Consider the following 19,740-nt stretch of genomic DNA (forward strand, 5'->3'; position numbering starts at 1 on the left):
TAATGGAGGTGTGCTCTAATCCACCCAAAGGTCAAAGGTCAAGCTGGAATGAGCAGTTTGCTTGTTGAGGGCAGTACAAATAGTGCTCTTGAATGACATCCGAGCACTCAATAAGTCAGAGTTTTTATGTCCATACGTTCAGATCTCAATTTATCCGTCCGTATTTGTCATCCTGGTGATGTCTGTCGTTGAAGCCTGAAGCAGGTGGTTGTTGTTCACTGCTTATGGCTCTATTGCCTGTAATTCAGTCCAGGCGCTGGCAGAGATTTCTTAATGTATTTCATGTAGGGCAGACTGCTGGGGTCCTTGTGGTTGTGCAGTAATGGAGGTAAATGGGCGGCCCTCCCACACACAATCTCGGCTCCGCTACATTATCCCTACAGGGGACCGCAGCCGCCTCAATTAGCATCCAATCACTAATATCGGAGAATGGGGTGTTTCAAATAAATATGAATCTCTTAAACTTCCCAAAACTGCTCAGTCTGTGTTACTGTAAACAGTAAATTGACCCAAATTTGCTGACTGTACATTTTAGGGGAGAATTTTTTTTTAATACAATAATCCACTGTAGTCTCCTCTGAAGGCACTTATTATCCAGTTCTGTCTATCACATTGTGCAATAAAATGGTAAAAACTAATCAACAGACATGGTAAGGAAAAACTGTGATTTAATAAAGTTTAGTAGTTTTTCTATTAATTACACAAAAATATTTTTTAAAGCTACAGTGCACAATTTCTGCATGCCATAGTGTGTATACATACAGTATATATATATATACACTACCGTTCAAAAGTTTGGGGTCGGTACGATTTTAAATACTTTTAAAAGAATTCTCTTCTGCTAACCATGGCTGCGCTTATTTGATTAAAAATACAACAAAAATCAGTTATAGTATTAAATATTATTCCAGTGTAAATCAGCTGTTTTCTGTGTGAATATATAGTAAAGTGTAATTTATTCCTGTGATCAAAGCTGAATTTTCAGCATCACCAGTGTCAGTGTCTTCAGTGTCAAATGATCCTTCACAAATCAGTATAATATGAGGATTTGATGCTCAAGAAACATTTATTATTATTATCAATGTTGAAACAGTTGTTGGTCTGTCAGTTGTACAGTTTTTTTTTTTTTAGGATTCTTTGATGAATAGGAAGTTCAAAATACTTTTGTAACATTATAAATGTCTTTACTGTCACTTTCGATCAAATTAATTATTCCTTGATAAATAAAAGCATTGATTTCTTTCCTCCAAAAAAATAAAATAAAATTCTCACTGACCCCAAACTTTTGAACGGTAGTGTGTATATATATATATATATATATATATAATTTATTACAACCTAAATATTAAACAACATTTAAAATAATTAATTGAATATAACAAAATTTAGAATAATGTTGTGCTAAATTATGGAAACATTAAGATATTCAGTTGTGAATATTGTTCGATATTCTAATTGTATAAATGTTCAGTTAAGTTGACTTATAACATATATGTACAAATATGTACTTGGTAATATTAATTAAAATAAGGTTGGAGTTTGGTTTAGGGTTAGTTGCTTATAATTGTGCATAATTTACTGCTATTATATTAAGTAATAATATATGTAATAAGTGCACTGTAAAATAGTGTTACTGTATTAATGTAATAAAAATATCAATATTAGTCCAAAATGTTATAAATTAACAAATTAACAATGCAAACTTGTTTTTGTTGTATCATTGTTTTTGTTGGTGGTGGTGGTAATAATAATCATCAGATCCTCAGATCTTAAAAATTTACAAAAGACTTATTCAGAGGCCTTACAAATAAAAAAGTGCACATTGCAAAGACAGGACGTTTTTAGTATTACATCATCATCATCTTCATCATAATCATCATCAGTGTCTACTTCTAGATTACGCACCTAATCTCATTTATAGATTTTACCGTTCTAATACTAAAATGTTAACTATTATTGTTCTAATACATGTATACTGAAATCAACAGAAAAAAATAAATATACTTCCATCATATAAGAAGTATATACAGGTATAAATATAAAATATAAAAAAGTGTGCACAAAATATGAAACTTTCAAAAACACGCAGCAATGTGATTATTTTATTGATTAATTTATTGAGTGATATGCAGTGGGTTTAATCAGTGACATCATTAATAGATTTGCTATCTGGCGTCTTTTCATCACCCCTCAACCTGCTTTCCTTAGTGATTTTACATGTAGAAAAGGCGAAAAAACGTATTACATTGTCCAGTTTTTCCCTGAACAATGAGTTACTATGGCAATCTTTGATGCAGCATGAATGACTTATGATGACATTTTTGACAATCACAACAGAAAATCAGCTTCACATCCTCTATATATAAAGACTTTGGTAGATGTAAACATCTGTTACAATGGTAGACATACTGTGTGGACTATAAACTTCTTGTATTGTGTATATATACAGTAAGTAGAATAATAACAAGAAAAACATTGAGATCATGTTAGAAAGCATGGAGCTCGCAGTGTCAGAATGCAAGTCTGTCAGTCATGTCCGAAGCAAGACGCCACCCATAGCAACGCGTTATGGCAACGACGTCTGACGGCAGATCAAAATAAGCAACAGTACGACTTTTGAGGGTTGCATTACAAAAATGCACACCAATATGCTAAACACAGAAGCTCGAGCATGCATGCATTTTGGTTCTCGCATGTCACGCGTGGACATTTGAGCTAATGCATTTCCTTTTAATGGCAGTTAGCAAACCACTTGAAGGTGCATATCGCCACCTACTGCTCGACAGCTGATAAAAAAATAAAGGATCGGGCTAATGATAGCCGATACCGGTCAGTTAAAAAATGCTTGAGATCGGTTCAGGACGTCCCTAATTACATGTATTATCAATGCTGACAAATTACCAAAACATATTCACAACACCAAGCACAAGAAAATCACTGTATCAAACTGTAAATGCTGTTACAGCAAGACAAATTGCTTGTTTCCTGTTCTGGTAAGTGAATTCAGTCTGGCGTATACAAGCCCGATAACATCTTAATCCAGCGTTTGATGGTGTCTGCCGTTAGCTACAGTCAGTCGACAGTTCTGAAGATTGAGCAGCAGTCTATAATGGATAGAGTAGCGATTCAACAGATTGTGTGGATTTGGATGAATACCAGCACACCCTTCAGATCCAGAACTGTCATTCATTTAAGCATCCAAAAGCCTCTTTTACACAGCTTTTCTATTCACTTATTAAAAGCAGGGGACTGACAGATGTCTCTTGGCATGTGGGCTGAAGCTGTGCTGAAGCTGTGCTGAAAGAAGCAATGGACAAATAGTAGTGCCACTCTGTTGTACGTCAATCATTCTCGGCCCCTGGCCTGAATGCCATTTTTTTTTAAATTCATTTATAAATGGACAGAGTGAAACTTCATATAGTAGGCACTAGGCAGCACGAAAAGAAGGACAGACCCTGAGGAAAATTAAGGTTTTAGAGGAAAAGAGGTTATTTGGTCCATTTGGAAACCCATGTAGAAAGATTTTTGTGTGTAATGCTTATGAAGATGAATAGGCATGTGCCATCATTCCTGTAAGTATGACTGGTGACCACTGGCGTCCTACATTCCCATACAATTTACATCATCATTCAAAAGTTGAAGGTTAGAAAGATTTTTTTTATTGTTTTTTGAACGAAGTTTCTTATGGTCATTTAAAGCTGCATTTATTTTAATAAAATACAGGAAAAACAGTAATATTGTGAAATATTATTACAATTTAAACCGTTCTTCAGTGTCACATGCTTCTTCAGAAATCATTGTAATGTTGATTTGCTGCTCAAAAAACATTACTTATATCCTTATTGCTGCTTAATATTTTTTTTTGGAAAACACAAATGTGTCCTTTCTGAATTAAAGTATAGATTTCTTTCACAGAAAAAAAGTTTGATTCCAAACTTTTGAAAGGTACTGTGGTGTTTACTAAGGAAAACATCAGTATTGCTCATACCTAGAGTTAGGCATTTGAACAAGTATTAAACTTCGCATGCAATTTTCACCCCATTTGTGCTGTCAAGATGAATAATACATCAAATCATGTTACTTGTTGAGAAGAGGTGTGCTGTTATTACCATATATTCAACAAACTTGGCAAGAAATCTGTGCTTATAAACTGAGTTTAAAATCCCATAAACTTACATTTGAAGAAGGGACCTGAGCTATATGTATAGAAACCAGAATATCATAGAGACTTGTAGGTGGGCAACTACAGATAACAGCATAGCAACATGCTTGAAACCTCTCAGAACACCTTAAAAACCACATAACAGCATCTTAAGTTCTTAACAACTCTATAGCCATGTCTTGACAGATATATTGGTGCTTAGTTGCTCTAAATAGTTGTTTATTTGGCCATCTTGCCCAAGAATGCATTAAAAGTGTGGCAGAAATTTCACAGCATATTTTCAGCGTCCTCCTATATGTTTGCTGTATAGTATCTGTGTTTTGCAGTTGTCGTTGTGCATGTAGGACTGTGGGGGTGAGATGAAATCGAGGACGAGCTTGGTGGGGTTGCTGTTTAAAAACCGTGGCAGTCTATTCCCACACACTGCCCCGCTGGCAGAAGCGATACGCACATGCACAGCGGGGTAATGCAGTGGCATAACGCTCAATAGGCATGATACAGTGTGGCACGCACAACTGCCGCTTTGATCCAGCCCTCTCCACACGCATAGCCTACAGCGTTAAAGAGCCCTTTACCTGAGCCCTGTGCGCGCACACACACACACACACTCTATATATGTGTGTGCGATTTTCATTGCATTCAGAGAATTTTGTTATTTACAGTATTACAGCTACAACTGGCAATGACACTCATTTTTGTTTTCTCAATCTGTTTTTAAAAAAATACATAATGCAATTCATACATCCAGTCACTTGAATGCACCCCTTCTATGATGAAGAAAAAGGAACTTAACACAGGAAATGATATCATAGAACGGACTCCTGCAGACCCTCTTGACTGCGTGTTAAGGTCAATAAGTCTCTTAAAATATCAGATAATTTGACCTTTTTATGACAAGGCAAAGTTAGTTAATGTTGTCAAATGTCATGAGCTTCGGTTATAAAATGGCATGTGGTTTAACTCCCCAAAAACTAATAGTCAGTGGCGGTCTTAACATAGAGGCATAGGTAGGCGGCTGCTTGGGGCCCCCTACCAGCGGTCGTAGTAGGGGGGCCCCCAACCAACCTCAAAAAAAAAATAGAAAAGAAAAGAAAATACATTCATACCTTCGCTTTGGGCCCCCAATTTGCTAAATCCGCCACTGCTAATAGTAATACATTATATTTGTAATGGTAAAAAAAAAAAGAAATAAAAGTTCATGGTGTGAAAAGTTCATCGAAAAATGTCATCTAACGACTCCTCGAAAACGTCATGATATTTATAAAATAAGTAAATTCATGATATTTGTAATAATACTGATATTAGTTTAGGAAAAATTATTTAAGATTATAAAATGTCATGTGGTTCGACTCCCCAAAAACGTAATGATATTTGTAAAACAAGAAATTCGTTTTTTGTAAAAAAACAAAACAAAAGAAAAACGAATATTAGTTCTGGCAAAGTTATTTAAAATCGTAAAATGTCGTGGTTTGACTCTCTAAAAATGTAATGATAATTGTAAATGGTAATTCATGATATTTGTAAAAAATCTGAAAATAGTTCAGGCAAAGTTATTTCGTTGTAAAATATCTTGTGGTTCGACTCTTCAAAAACATGACAATATTTATAAACTAGGAAATGCATAATGTTTGTAAAAAATACTGATATTAATTATAAGATTATAATTTGTTAAAATCATAAAAGGACACGTGCTTCGGTTGTAAAATGTTATGTGGGTCGACTCCCTAAAAATGGTAATTCAGGATAATTATAAGAAATCTCATATTAGTTTCAAAGTTAGTTCAAGTTATAAAATGTAATTATAATTATAAAATGTAAATTCAGGATAATTGTAAAAATTCTGATGTTAGTTCACGTTGTAAAACGTCATGTTGTTCGATTGTAAAATGCCATGTGGTTCGACTCACTAAAAATGTGATAATATTTATAAAACAATTTTTCAGGATATTTGTAAAAAACAAAAAAACTTTTGTTAATAAGTCTACTACATGAATTCAAAATAGATCCCATTTGTATTTACTTTGCACCACTTTGATCTGGTCAGTTCTATAAAATCAAGTTTCTATTCAACTTCAACATTGTATTGTCTTGTTGAATGTCCTACTACAGTATTTCACATCTCGGAAGTTGGATGAGTTCAGCACTGGCCATCTTCTCAGACCTGCTGATAGGCGTCTGGCACTGTGCTGGTGTCGTGTCGGTAGTATCATGGACGTCCTTTTGCATCTAAGCCCAGGTGTAGGTGTTTTTCTTTTCTTCCAGGTTACTCCTGTTATCTGTGTGTTTCAGATGATCCTGTCTCCTACAGTGATGCCTGCCACACAGAAAGCTATTTCCAGGCCCAAAATTCCATACACAAGTACTGTATGCCATTGCCCACTGATGGGTGAGAGACAGTGATGTGATGTGTGTTTCCTTTATATTAGGGCATGAGACTGGAGAAGGTATACCATGACAGACGTGATACAGACACAGAGCGCTTGGCACATTTTGAAGGAAGTCTATAAATATCCTGCCAAAGGCTTTTCTTTGAAAAGAGTTGCCGCTTCCTGTGAAAAGACAGTGTGAAATGGTCAGCGTGAGATTGTGTGATTCTTACGTCAGGTTTTCCTCAAGGGTGTCAATGCTCCTTACAGAGACAAGATGTAACGCATCAATCAATAATAATGTCGATGCAAAGTATTGCGAATACTGCAGCAACTAAGGAAGTCATATTATTAAGTTATGTTTTGTGGAATTGTTGGCTAATTCGCATGAACAAATACGTTTCCGTACATCTGTTACGCCCAGTGATGGGTATGTTTATGGGTAAGGTTAGGGGTGGATCTTCATGCTTAATATTGTTCTCTAATAATGGTATGTTTCTGAGGATTCAAGTACAAATTCATACGAAATCGGCACCTCATTAACTTACTTACATTTTCCAGTGAGATCAGGTTGCCTATTGTGCACTATTTATCAGTGCATGTTATTCCAGAGCAAAATATGTTTGTCATCAAAATGTAATAACTTGAAACCTCTTTGTCCTATGCTTTGAGGGGGAAAAAAAGAATGTTAACTGATAGCCAAGTATCAATTTTGGTATTATATTGATATTTTTTCATAATAATTCTAATTTATAATTGAATTTATTTATTTCAATTTTAAACTTTCCGCCCCACACTATCTCCCATTGTTCAATAAATGGGTAGCTTGGCCCTAAACTTGCAATGTTGGTTAATACAGAAGTTAATATTGACATGGCCGTTCAAACAGAAAAGCTGAAGATGTGTTGGTTGGACAGTTATTTTGACACACTGTCAACTTTTGTCATGCACTGCATGAAACACTGCATTGAAACATTGATTAAAGACTTGATCAGTTATTCAATTAAAATATCGCACAAGTCACGTTCTCGAGATGTTGGAAAATGTCTTCTGCTTTTTCATAATATTTCTGTCGAGCTAAATAATGTTCTCTCACACACAGACCTGTCTTCTCTGTCAGGCCACAGACAAAAGCACATTAATTGATCTGATTTTAAAATGTCATCTCAAATGTCAGTGTCGTTAATTATCAATACTTCAATAAATCTGTTTGAAATGTCATAAACTGGCTATCGTTCTCCTCTGATGGTGTGTTAGTTAGATAACGGTCTGCCAGGCCCATATCAACGTCTCATGTTGTCAAACTGAGTTTGCCAGTACGATAACATTTTACGACTCGGATAACTGCTGGTTTAATCGCAGTTCCATCTTAGACCTTTGCAGGTTAATCTCATGAAACCTGTCAAGAACATATTTGAATCTTAAAAAATATTTTTGGACAGAATTCTCATGACTCACTAAAAAAATTAAAATAAGAATTATTTATAAAGTTTCTTTGTTGCGGTAGTATTTGTTGTACTGCCTTTTTTCTGAATTTAATATAATTTTATCATAGTCATTCATAACATCTTAATGAGTGGCATCATTGAGAGTAATGGAAAACATAAAAAAATACTCAAGTTAAAGGTCTAGATGCACAATGAGAACTGTAATTGTTACAAAAAATCACAATGCGGGGAAAAAAAAAATATTACAATATAATTTCTTATTTATTTTGATTTTAGGGTGAAGTATGACCTGGACATTAGCTTCATTTTCATGAGATTCATATTAAAGCAAAAACATGTTTAAAAACATGTGCAGTTCTAAGTCTTTTAACATGATTAAACATTTGCAATATTTCTCTCTCCGGACAGGCATAACCTTTCTCAAAGAATGAATAAATTCAGAATCATGAGATGCTTTATAAATCCTTTTCAATATTGAATGTGTCATTTCTTACACTTTATGGAGATCACATTTGCTTTTTTGTTTACGATAATGCACATTTTAGACTGGGAAAGCATTGACCTCACTTTCTCTCTCATTATCCATTTATCATTGTCTCCGCATCAAATATTCAAAATGTTTTCCAGTGTTGCATTTTGGGAATTAATGTCGAGTTGATTTTCCGGAATTGCTTGTGAAGAGCGGTTAAGATAATAAGTCATGACAGAGAGTGGTAAAGTTACTCATTTGAAAATCTCTGGCATCACGATGCGCTGTCTGTGCTCGACAGTCACGCTGTTCTCTGTGTGGGTTTGTGATGACACGACCGGCTCACTGAGAGTCCCGCATCGGCCACATTCATTAGTGTAATACGGCTGACCTCACACTCAATGCAAAGCACATACTCAGTCATGCCTTCTCTTAACGCTTCCTACAGGTGTGTGTCTTCTTATTGTTCACTATTGCCCTGCTGCCCTTTATCTTAAAGTAACTCTAAAAACAAATGTTTTGGCTCAACAAAATTATTTTCAACAAACTACATTGAGTTAGAGGAACATAATTTGTGACATAAACATAATTTTTTTAGTTGATTACATGAGTCAGATTCATTGAACCAATTAATCTGATCAATTTCCGTTCAAATTAACAGCTAGCATAGCACTTGCTATATATATACTGTAACTTATTTATGAATATTAATGAACAAGTTCGATTTATTCTTGTCACTGCCATTAACACAGTCCTTGCGCCCATCCACATCCTAACCACGAGCACTGCTTTTCAGCACAATTGTAACCACAAAAACTTCAACACAACAGAAAATGTCAAATGTAACAGAAACTCGACTTCTGTGGGCTCTAAGCAAAACTTTGTGTTGTGGCCCCTGTCAGTGCGTTCATAAAAAAAACAAAATGACCCTCAACCTCTTAATTTGTTCTTTCAGAGCAGTTTCACTATCAACAAACAACAGTGAGTTGAAAGAGTCAGTAAACAATAAAATATAATAAAATATTTGTACAATAGAAAAAAGACACAAATGAAAGAAACAATTTAGCCTTCTAATAATAATAGTATACGATACGGAAATTGAATCGAGTAATCAAATATAAAAAAATAAAACACTGCATAGTCTGCTTCACTGTATGAATGAAATATAGGCCTACATTGATTCTTATTAAATTTACTAAAGTTATTCAGTGAAGTGCTCTCGTGATTGTAAATTCTCTCGTTTTCTTTTGTTATTTGATGTCACTTTAAGACCAAATGCACATTTCATTTGCTCCGTATGAATATTGTTGGTGTTACAGGGTTTGAATTTCGGTGGGGGATTGCGCACATTGCATATAATTTTACTCATTCCCGCAGATTTTGTGCTCACTCCCAAATTGCGTGCACATAAAGCTGCCTTAAGTACGAAATTGAGTTCTTTTTCGCTTCTTTTTACACACAAAATAATGTCAAAATGCCAGTCTTGGCGAGTAGTGGATATGTTTGCATCACCTCTGTAATTAAGCACTCTTGTCAAGTTTATTTATAGCACTTATACACAACAGATTGCCTTAAAGCAAGCAGCTTTGTATTAAACATGAAAAAACATTGTCAGCGTCGCTTTCAATAAGTACAACTGCAATTTCTATTATAAAGCAGCTCTCCAGTGTGTTCATAATTTTACTTGTGTCTGACCTAGATGGACTGAACAGAAGAAATGAACTGGAAAATGTTTCCACGTCAAAGGAGGTAGAGCCACATAACACTTCTACCTAATACGTAATGTCCACGGACCAATGGTAGTTCAAAGGTGTTTACCAGTCGGAGCTAACTTTTCCAAAAAGTTTGTTTTGGCAAGCTCTTTTGAACTCCAGTTTTCATTTCAAAATGCTCTCTTTCACACTATTCTCATCTACAGGGAACCATCGGTAATCTTTAAAATCATCTTACTGCGCATATAATAATTCATTACATTTATATAGCGCTTTTCTTGGCACCCAATGTGCAACATCCAGTGGCCTCACTAACACCTCTTCCAGCAGCAACCTGGTTTTCTCAGGAGGTCTCCCATCCAGGTACTAACCAGGCTCAGCCCTGCTTAGCTTCAGTGGGCAACCAGTCTTGGGCTACAGGGTGATATGGCTGCTGGCAAATGGGAATCATAATAAAATCTCACTGAGATAATACAGAGAGACAAGACAAAGCTCTCACGCAATTTCTGGCACAATTAATCACGCCACCGGCCTCGCGCCATTCTCTCGGCCTCGTCCTGCTTGCCACAGTCATCTATAAGATGTTGTAATTAGGATTTTGCGAAGACGAAGATGTGCTGCAAGACCTTTCCGGCGGAGAGAGCATGCTCTTAAGTGCACCGTACCAGAGTTCGTTTGGAACCGGAACGAGATCACCTCTTCAGCTGGGTCTGTATTCACACCTGCCCAAAAGATGCACACCAAGGGGGGAAACGAACTTGAGTTTGATTCAATCGAACCGAACAATACGTCTTAGATGTGTTTTCAAACGTGCCCAGATTAATGTCGACGTAGCCTTAATTTCAATATATATTCTCCTTATTCGGTCCAATGCAATGCATGCTGGGAATTAAAAATCTACTACCCAATTTTTTAAGTTATCAAAACAAATAACTTAAAAAATTTAAATAGATTAAAAAAAAATCAATTAACGCAGCAATTGTTGTTTAAATTACACACCACATTAAGTTAATGAAATGATCTACATTAGTCAACAGAACTCATCATCGGAGTTTTAGGACACCATCAGGTCACTTGACGGAGTTTTTCGGTTCCTTGCCACTGTTGCCTTTGGCTTGCTCAGTTTGGGGATTTTCAAATTAAATGACCCATCATACCATTGACTAGCTCTACCAAACTTGGATGTCTTTTTTCCAGTAATAAACAAACACTCTTAGGTTGTTTTGATTGATACTGTGAAGCAGCTTTGATACAATCTGTATTGTGAAAAGCGCTATATAAATATATTTGACTTGACTTGACTCATCAAAGTAATTTGTGACTTAAGTTTTAATTAAATCAATAAATTATAATTTTTTTACTTGCAACCATGCATTTATTTAAGTTGTGGTGACTGGTCCTCTGAATTTTTTTTTAGTGTAGATAACTAATCTAGTGCTTTGAATGGTTGTTGGGGCATTGCTATGCAGTTGTTAAGGTATATAAAGTCTCAATAGTGGCGAAGAATTTCTCCCTATGCAGATTTTCCATTGTGTTCTACTTTATTGATCTTTGGCACATGAATTCGCCATGTTGATCAATAGAAAGGAGCGTGGTTTGGCAGCTCTGTCCTCTGTGTAGGTGGTGCTTTGTATACACCGCTACGCTGTGTACTTACGTTTTTAGGGTTAGTAGTTTGTTCAAACTTTGTTAATAAAAACTTTAGCGAACACCACTCAGTAATGGAGTAAACAAAGATTGTAGATACTGAGGCACCAAAACAGTTTTCCCAAACACACTTGAATCTAAGCCGTGCCGCCCCCTCTCCATCATGTTTTGTGAGCACAGCTGGCATCCGAAGAGATGCGCACCAAGCAATGAATTGCTGGAATCATGTTTTCCTAATCCAGCCCTACAGTTATCCACTGAATATGTGTGTCTCCCCTGCTTCAGTCCAGTCTAAACCCAGCAGTGCTTTTCTTTTTTCATTCTCTTCGCTTTAGCTTGCCCTGACATTTTCATGACACTCTTGTTGTCTCTGTGGTCCTCATGCTTCCATGTTGGCCTCCGCTTGCACTTTGTTGCTTCGACATTTCCATTGTCGCTTAATGAGAGTAACTGTTGTTGAAGCTCCCAGTGTGCTTTGATTAGATATGCTCTTCTCGTCCACCAGCGGATGTGCGGAGAGATGAATTGCAGGCTTTTGAGTTCTTTGAGTTCAACCTCCGTCAACACAAGGCCAAAATAATAGCCAAAAGTGGATTATTTGGGGTCAGAGACCAGTCAGACTCAACCCGTGCTGAGTTCCCTGTATGCTGGGAATTGGATGATCATGAAAAAGCTCTTCCTTTACGATGTTGAGGGGGTCTTAGGGCGTTTTCACGCCTGAAAATCCGCACCAAAGTTCACGTTTTGATACATTTTATACTTTCAGAAAGTTTTGGTTTGGTTTCACACTGCAATTATGCGAGCGCACTAAAGAACTTTACGTGACATACTTGTGTCCTGTCGTCATCATCTATGTGGGCTGCATCTTGACATTGATTGGTTTTGTAAATGGACGTGCGTCTGACGTCAGCGTGTTGTCAATTCGGCGGGTAACTGACAACATGAATGAACAGACGCATATCGTTGCAACTATATTGTTATTTTTATGGCATAATTACCTGCAGCACCAACTATACACAAGGCTAGTTCAAATTCGCCAAATGAACGTCCTCGTCGTGCGAACATTTTATCGTCGCCGGCAGGAAAGGAGGAGAAGACTGCAAGTTGACTTCTTATTATGTCATCAGACCATACTTCAATTTAAAAACCTTGTCTCCTCCTCTCCCCATGTGCTACCACGGCTCATTTTTCCTGCCACCTTCTGTTTTTTTCGGCTATGCGGGAACCACCGGAACTTCCTGTAAAAGGTCTGAAAGTCCGAACCATACAGAAATGCTTTCACACTAGAAACGAACCAAACCTTTGTTCAGTTTGATCCGGACCGAGACTACCTCTTTTCATCGGACCAAATTTCATCTGTTTGGTCCGGGGGAGGTTTCACACCTGTAATTTTGATTCGGACCAAACTGAAAAGTCCGAAAGTCCGAACCAAACAAGGTAGGTGTGAAAGGGCCCTTAGAGGATCTGGTCTGAACTTGATCTGACATTGATTCAACCCTCCATCCATACTAATATAATCATTAATCTCCATTGTTTTCAATGTTCTATAAAACGTATTGCTGAAAGAGGAACTTGATAAAAACAGACCATTAAAATGATTTCATTCATTGGTAAAAAATTTGGGGGGGGAATCCAGATTTTCATAAACTTTTGAAATAGACGATCTGAGTATTTTGAAAATACTACCTTTCAGAACTCAAAATGATCTTCCAAAATACTTTCAGAAATTTCCACTAAACCTCTTCTATCGTTGTCAAGTTTACTTCTTTCAACCAATACGAATTGAAGTATTTCATGCTCTGATTACTTTTTAATACTTGCTCTGTTTCTTTCTGAATTCTAGACTTTGACTGGAGCCACTTCTGGTTTTGGAGTCATTTTGTGGATTACCTGCAGTGCGTGCTGGCGTTCACTGTGCTGGCCACCTACATGACGTACCTGCTTCTGGACTCGGTTCTGTTCGTAGAGAGCCTGGGTTTCCTTGCCGTATTCACGGAGGCCATGCTGGGAACACCACAGCTTTATTGCAACTACCAGAACAAATCTACTGAAGGAATGAGGTTTGTTCTGCTAATGTTCTTACCATAAAAAGAAGGGTTCATCAGAGGTTCTTCAGTGATATTAATAGTTTAATCTAGACGTTTGTCTTCCTGAAGATCGCATTTATTATGAATTGGTGTTTGGGTTTAACATTCTTTACGCTAGTACTAATAAATTAAAGAAACTAATAAGATGGTTTCCTGAACATTATGCCCCAAACTCAATCCATTGGTTTAGCCAATTTTCCTGTGTTGGATGCTCCAACAGAGCAATATTGTGCAGGATTTTTTTTAAAAATACTTTTAAGATTTTAATTAACCTATTAACGCATTTTATTTGTAAGTTGCCAGCCAGAGCCTGCATTTTTAACCATATTCATAAAACTTGAATGGCCCCCAGAATATTTTGTTGTATGAATATGTAAAAAGTAAATATATCAAAAGAAAGAACAGAGCCTCTGCTTTTAAAAACACACCTAGCTTCATTCTTTTTTTATCAATACGTGAATATGGGTAAATTTTGTACAAAAAAAATATAATCAACATAGACAGAGTAGATCGAGTCCATCAATGTTTGCACAGTCATATACCCATTTGTTGGTTTCAACATTTTTCTCCGCTATAACATTAGGCAGTTTTAAATTATATGCTGTTGAATGTTTGATGATCATATTAGCTTACTTGTGCACAAGCAATATCACTCCTCCTTGTTTATGCAGATCAGTTTATGCACTTGTTTTTGGATCCAGATATGCTGTACTATTTCAGAAGATCCGTAACAGCGCCCCTATCGTATAACAGTGAAAACCTGGATTCCCTTTCCACCTATTTTTATGGGCATTTTGGGATATCGCATAATAAACTGCTGGATGGAAACACCAAGAAGCGCATAAATTGTAAAAGCGTGCATAAAAAAACGTATGCGCTTTTTTTATCCATATAAGAAAACATGTGCATAAACTACAATGGAAACACATTTACAGAATAAATTCCTCAATGCGCATAAAAAAAATCATGTGACTGCGCGATGGGACGGCATAACTGGACTAACCAGCGGAACGATCTTTTTGCACAGCATCTGAAATGCTTTTTTGGTTGTTCTGAAATCCCTGAGCAAAGTGTGTTGTCAAAGTGGTTCGGTAGAATTACGTTCCAGAACTGTCTTGCACGACTGCGTTCCCAAACAGCAGGCATCCACCTAGGAAAGCAAGATAATGCATTTATTGTGTTTCATCTGCTTGCTCTTAGACACAAGTAAATTGTTAAATACAAAAATATATTTAGATACAGTGGCTTCTCCTACTTTTCTTAGTGATATTTAGTGTCAGTTTATCAGGAAATTACGATTTTGTTCTCTTCGACTGGATGCCCTGCTTTATTTGCAATACTCCAATTTTGCGCACAAGTTAAATTTTGCAACTTTGGATGGAAACAGCTATTGCCGCCAATAGCTGTTTCCATCCAAAGTTGCAAAATTTAACTTGTGCGCAAAATTGGAGTATTGCAAATAAAGCAGGGCATCCAGTCGAAGAGAACAAAATCGTAATTTCCTGATAAAGGAAAGTGTTTTGTCATAAATGACAGAAAATCTCGTCAATGGTGGGGAAAGAGTTAAAGGGTTAGTTCACCCTCATGTTGATCCAAACCCATAAGATATTCGTTCATCTTACACAAATGAAGATCTTTTTAATGAAATCTGAGAGCTTTCTGTTCCTCCATTGGCAGCCTACGCAACTACCACTTTCAAGCTCCAGGAAGCTAGTAAAGACGTTGGAGATTCATATTTTGTAACAAACAAAGCACAGGTTTATGGGTTTGGAGCGACATGAGGGTGAGTAAATGATGACAGAATTTTCCTTTTTGGATGAACAAACCCTTTAATGGCTTACTTACTGTGGCTATTGGGACAAACCAGTGCGTAAATACAGCAAAGCATTGTTGCATTTCATATACAAAGCGAGTTTTTACATACTCTTAAAGGCACTGAATTAGGAGGCCCATTTTACTTTTACTACATATACAAATTTACTATGAACAAAACAATTGATCTATCCAAAGTTTTTTTTTTTTGACCTCGTAATTTTAAATCAAAATGTCATAACTTTATCTTCTGGTGAAATGACAGACTTGCTGCTGATGTATGCTGGACTTTTTTTTTCTTTTTGGATAATGTTACACATGGTCATGGATATACGTCACAATACAGAATAAAAAATCTGTCACTACTTCCATTTTAACGCAATTTTAAATTATAAGGCTCAAAGACAGTGGAAATGAAAAAATGGTGACATAAACCTTGATTAACACTATTAGTGGACCTTTAGGAGGGAAAAGAATAAGTTGCTTAAAAAAAATTCTGATATGAGTACTTTGACATTTTAATTTTCACTCTAACCCTCCACGGGAAGTGAAACGTGGCGGCACAGTCACTCCTTGATGTCTCCTATTCAGACTTCCTGCTCAACTGGTTTATGAAACACTGTTGCTAAGCTACGGGAATCCCATATACAGTAGATACCTTATACATTAGCTGGAATAGTGGACTTTTTAATTTAATTTAAAAAAATTATTTCGCTGTATAGATTGTATGACCACAAATTAAACAAAGAGCAAATTAAGGTATAAAACATGTCACAGTGGTAGAAACTGAACTTAATGAAGAGAAAATGAATCGGACAAAAATAGTAATCAGGTAATTGTTTATAGTGATTGTATAAGATGCGTTGTATAGGTGTATTATCTTGCATAACCTTTTGAGAGATGCAGTGTGTGTGCTGTAAAGACACGTCCTGTCAGTGTGACTTTGTGTATTTGGTAACATCTCACACTGTGAGATGCCATCCTGTGCTCTGTTTTTTGGTGTGTGTGTGTGTGTCCATTCATTCACTCTCACTGATTTGATGGCACAGGCGGGGAGCTGCCACTGGCATCATGCCAACCTGACAAGATGAGGGTTGCTGTGTGTGTGTGTGTGTGTGTGTGTGTGTGTGTGTGTGTGTGTGTGTGTGTGTGTGTGTGTGTGTGTGTGTGTGTGTGTGTGTGTGTGTGTGTGTGTGTGTGTGTGTGTGTGTGTGTTTTTTATGTTTTTGTGTGTGTGTGTGTGTATTTAAACATCTGTGCAAACCTGCCGATAGAGTCTGGATTGTATGTATATGTGTGAATGCAAGCAGGGTTATTTGTATATGCTTATGTATTTTTAAATTGAAGTTTGCTGCTTTGTGGTGGACAGTAGTGTATGTAGGTTTAGCTGTGGGGGTGTTTTAGAAAGAGGGATTAAAACGGGGGAAGGATATAAGAAAACTGTATGTATATAAATATATACACTATCATTCAAAAGTTTAGAAAATTCTTTGAAAGAAGTTTTTGTTATGTTCACCAAGGCTGCATTTATTATGATAAAAAATACAGTAAAAACTGTCATATTGTGAAGCATTATTTCAATTTAAAATAACAGTTTTCTATTTAAATATATTTTCAAATGTAATTCATTCTTGTGATGGCAAAGCTGAATTTTCAGCATCATTACTCCAGTCTTCAATTTCACATGATCCTTCAGAAATCAGTCTAATATGCTGATTTGATGCTCAAGAAACTTAAAATTATTATAAATGTTGAAAACAGTTGTGATACTTAATAGTTTTGTGAAAATTAAAATAGACGAAAAATTTGTGGAAACGCTAATTTTTTTCAGGATTCTTAGATGAATAGGACGTTCAAAAAAACGTTTCAACGTTTTCAAAAAATAAAAATCTTTATAACATTATACATGTTTTTACTGTCACTTTTGATCAGTTGATCTAAACTTTTTAAATGCTATCTCTGGAAAGCTTGATTCGAAATGAACAATTGTTAGATCTTGCATTATTTTAGTTTCATGTCTCTCGTATCGCTCCACACTGCATACTAAAGTAATTTCAAACATAATAAAACAACCTACTAAAATAATAAAACAATTTCAGCTCACCCATAATAAAATAATTCAAGTCTCCCTGGTTTATTGGGATCTACCTGTTGTATTATCTTGTCAGTGTTTATTTTGCGGTAATGACTGACTGGCTGCACATCATTCTGTTTTTACCTGACTACTAACCAAATGATGAGTATATCTGCAAGCACATTACTGTGTCACAACTGCAACTAAATGTGTATAATCTAATTAATAAAAATTTAAACAATTCAAAATTCATAATCCTTTGTCTAGGAATAGGCTACACTTGTTATAGAGTTTACAACAGTTTGAACGTTCTGTTGCATGACCCAGTTTCGGCCAAGCTTTAGCTGTCGGACAGATGGCCTCATATTTAATAATTTGCTGGGACGTCCACTCCTGGGAAGATTGGCAACTGACTTGAATGTTTTCCACTTGTGAATAATCTTCCTTACTGTAGAATGATGGACTTCAAGTTGTTTGGAAATGGCCTTCTTACTCTTGCAAAAATGGCTTCTCGAAGATCATTGCTGATGTATTTCCTCCTTGGCATTGTCTTAACACACACCTGAATTCTCTATACCAGCAAACTGCCAAAACTTCTGCTTTTATAGAGTTGGTCACGCTTGCTGTTGATCCATTAATCAAGGACATTTGATTAGCAGCGCCTGACTGCTACTTACTCTCTTAATTCTTATGGAAGCAGTTAAGAGTGTGCTTAATCTTTTTTCAAAAGGATGTACTTTCTTTTTCACATGACTGTATTATGGCATTATGGCACATATGGCAGTACATTTTTAGAATGAAGCATGTATGCACATTCATCTGTAAGTGGTAATGAGCTACTGCTGTGAACAGTTGTACAGATTTGCCTTTGCATCGTTGAGGCCAGAGACCTTCAGTCTTATCCTCACCTTTATCTGGTTTACGTTCCCTGAATGTCACATCGAGTAATTTATGTTACTTGCAGTGCTTGGGAAAAGTTTGTATCAGATTCAGATCTACGCCGTGTTCTGTGCAGACCCACCACAATCACAGATGATTCATCTCCTGGAGACAGCCTTGAATTACAAGACTAAATTGAATTAAGTTTTTTTTCTCTTTTTTTTTCTCGTCGTCGTCGTTGTTGCTGCTGCACTGATCAAAACATATGGTACATTTTCCATCTTATTCCCAGTCTTGTTTTTTTTCCATTAATATCTTTTTTTCGTAGCTATTCAATAATTCTTCAGCCATTTATTTTTATTTTTATTTTTATTTTTTGCTTTGCTTTTGTTTTGTTTTGTTCAGTTTTGAATGGTTTTGTTTGAAAGACTGTGAAGGAAAACAACGTTTTTGAGGAATAAAAAGTAAAAAAATGTCTTTTGTTTTGTATAGCTCTTCAGCCATTGTTAGTTGCTTCATTGTTTGCCTGGTAACTGTTGCTGTGGATGAACCTCTAACCTCATGTGAATCTATTTTGTTGTCCATCAGTCGAACGTTAATGAATGGGAGGGAAAGTGGTGACCCCCACAGTTCATTGCCAGAGTCCTGTTAGTTAGTTTGAAAACCCTCAGTGCCTTATTTAGTCATCTGAATTATCTCACGGCCACCCTGAAATTCTACGCAACTCTCAATGTTATATATGTGTTTACTGAGCAGCAAGCTGGTTTGTATCCACGGGCTGCAAACAAACCATTCATTAAGTTGTGCGTTCCTGTAGATTTGAGCCTTGATTCAGGTGCTGGGTGAATTGAACGCTCCCACAAAAGGAAGTTGCCCTCCGTGCTTCTGTCAGGAGAAGCTGTGCGGGACAGCAGTATTTAACAGCGGTGTGTTTGTGTGGACTGCTTTATGCTGAACGCCCTGTTTCTCAGGCTCTTGGTGGCATGTTAATGCCGTTGACATCTAACACATCCTCTCAGCTAGAGAGGCTTTTGACCGCCTTCTGTTGTACGCCCTGCTTCTGCATTTGATTGCCCACAGTCCG

At 36.5% G+C, this 19,740-nt stretch overlaps 1 protein-coding gene and 1 pseudogene across 2 annotated transcripts in view; one reads left to right on the forward strand and one right to left on the reverse strand.

The window, feature by feature from the left end:
• The window catches only part of LOC130087999 (solute carrier family 66 member 2), a 44,533-nt gene that overhangs the window by 12,114 nt on the left and 12,679 nt on the right, over positions 1-19,740 (forward strand). For both annotated transcript variants that reach the window (XM_056254584.1, XM_056254585.1), the window contains one exon: positions 13,648-13,864. In XM_056254584.1, the coding sequence (XP_056110559.1) occupies positions 13,648-13,864 (217 nt within the window). The remainder of the gene's footprint in view (positions 1-13,647; positions 13,865-19,740) is intronic.
• LOC130088029 (5S ribosomal RNA) lies at positions 10,479-10,595 on the reverse strand (annotated as a pseudogene).

The sequence above is a fragment of the Rhinichthys klamathensis genome, unplaced genomic scaffold, assembly GCF_029890125.1.
Source record: "Rhinichthys klamathensis goyatoka isolate OS25496 unplaced genomic scaffold, OSU_Roscu_1.1 h1tg000111l_1, whole genome shotgun sequence".
NCBI classification, from domain to species: Eukaryota; Metazoa; Chordata; class Actinopteri; order Cypriniformes; family Leuciscidae; genus Rhinichthys; species Rhinichthys klamathensis.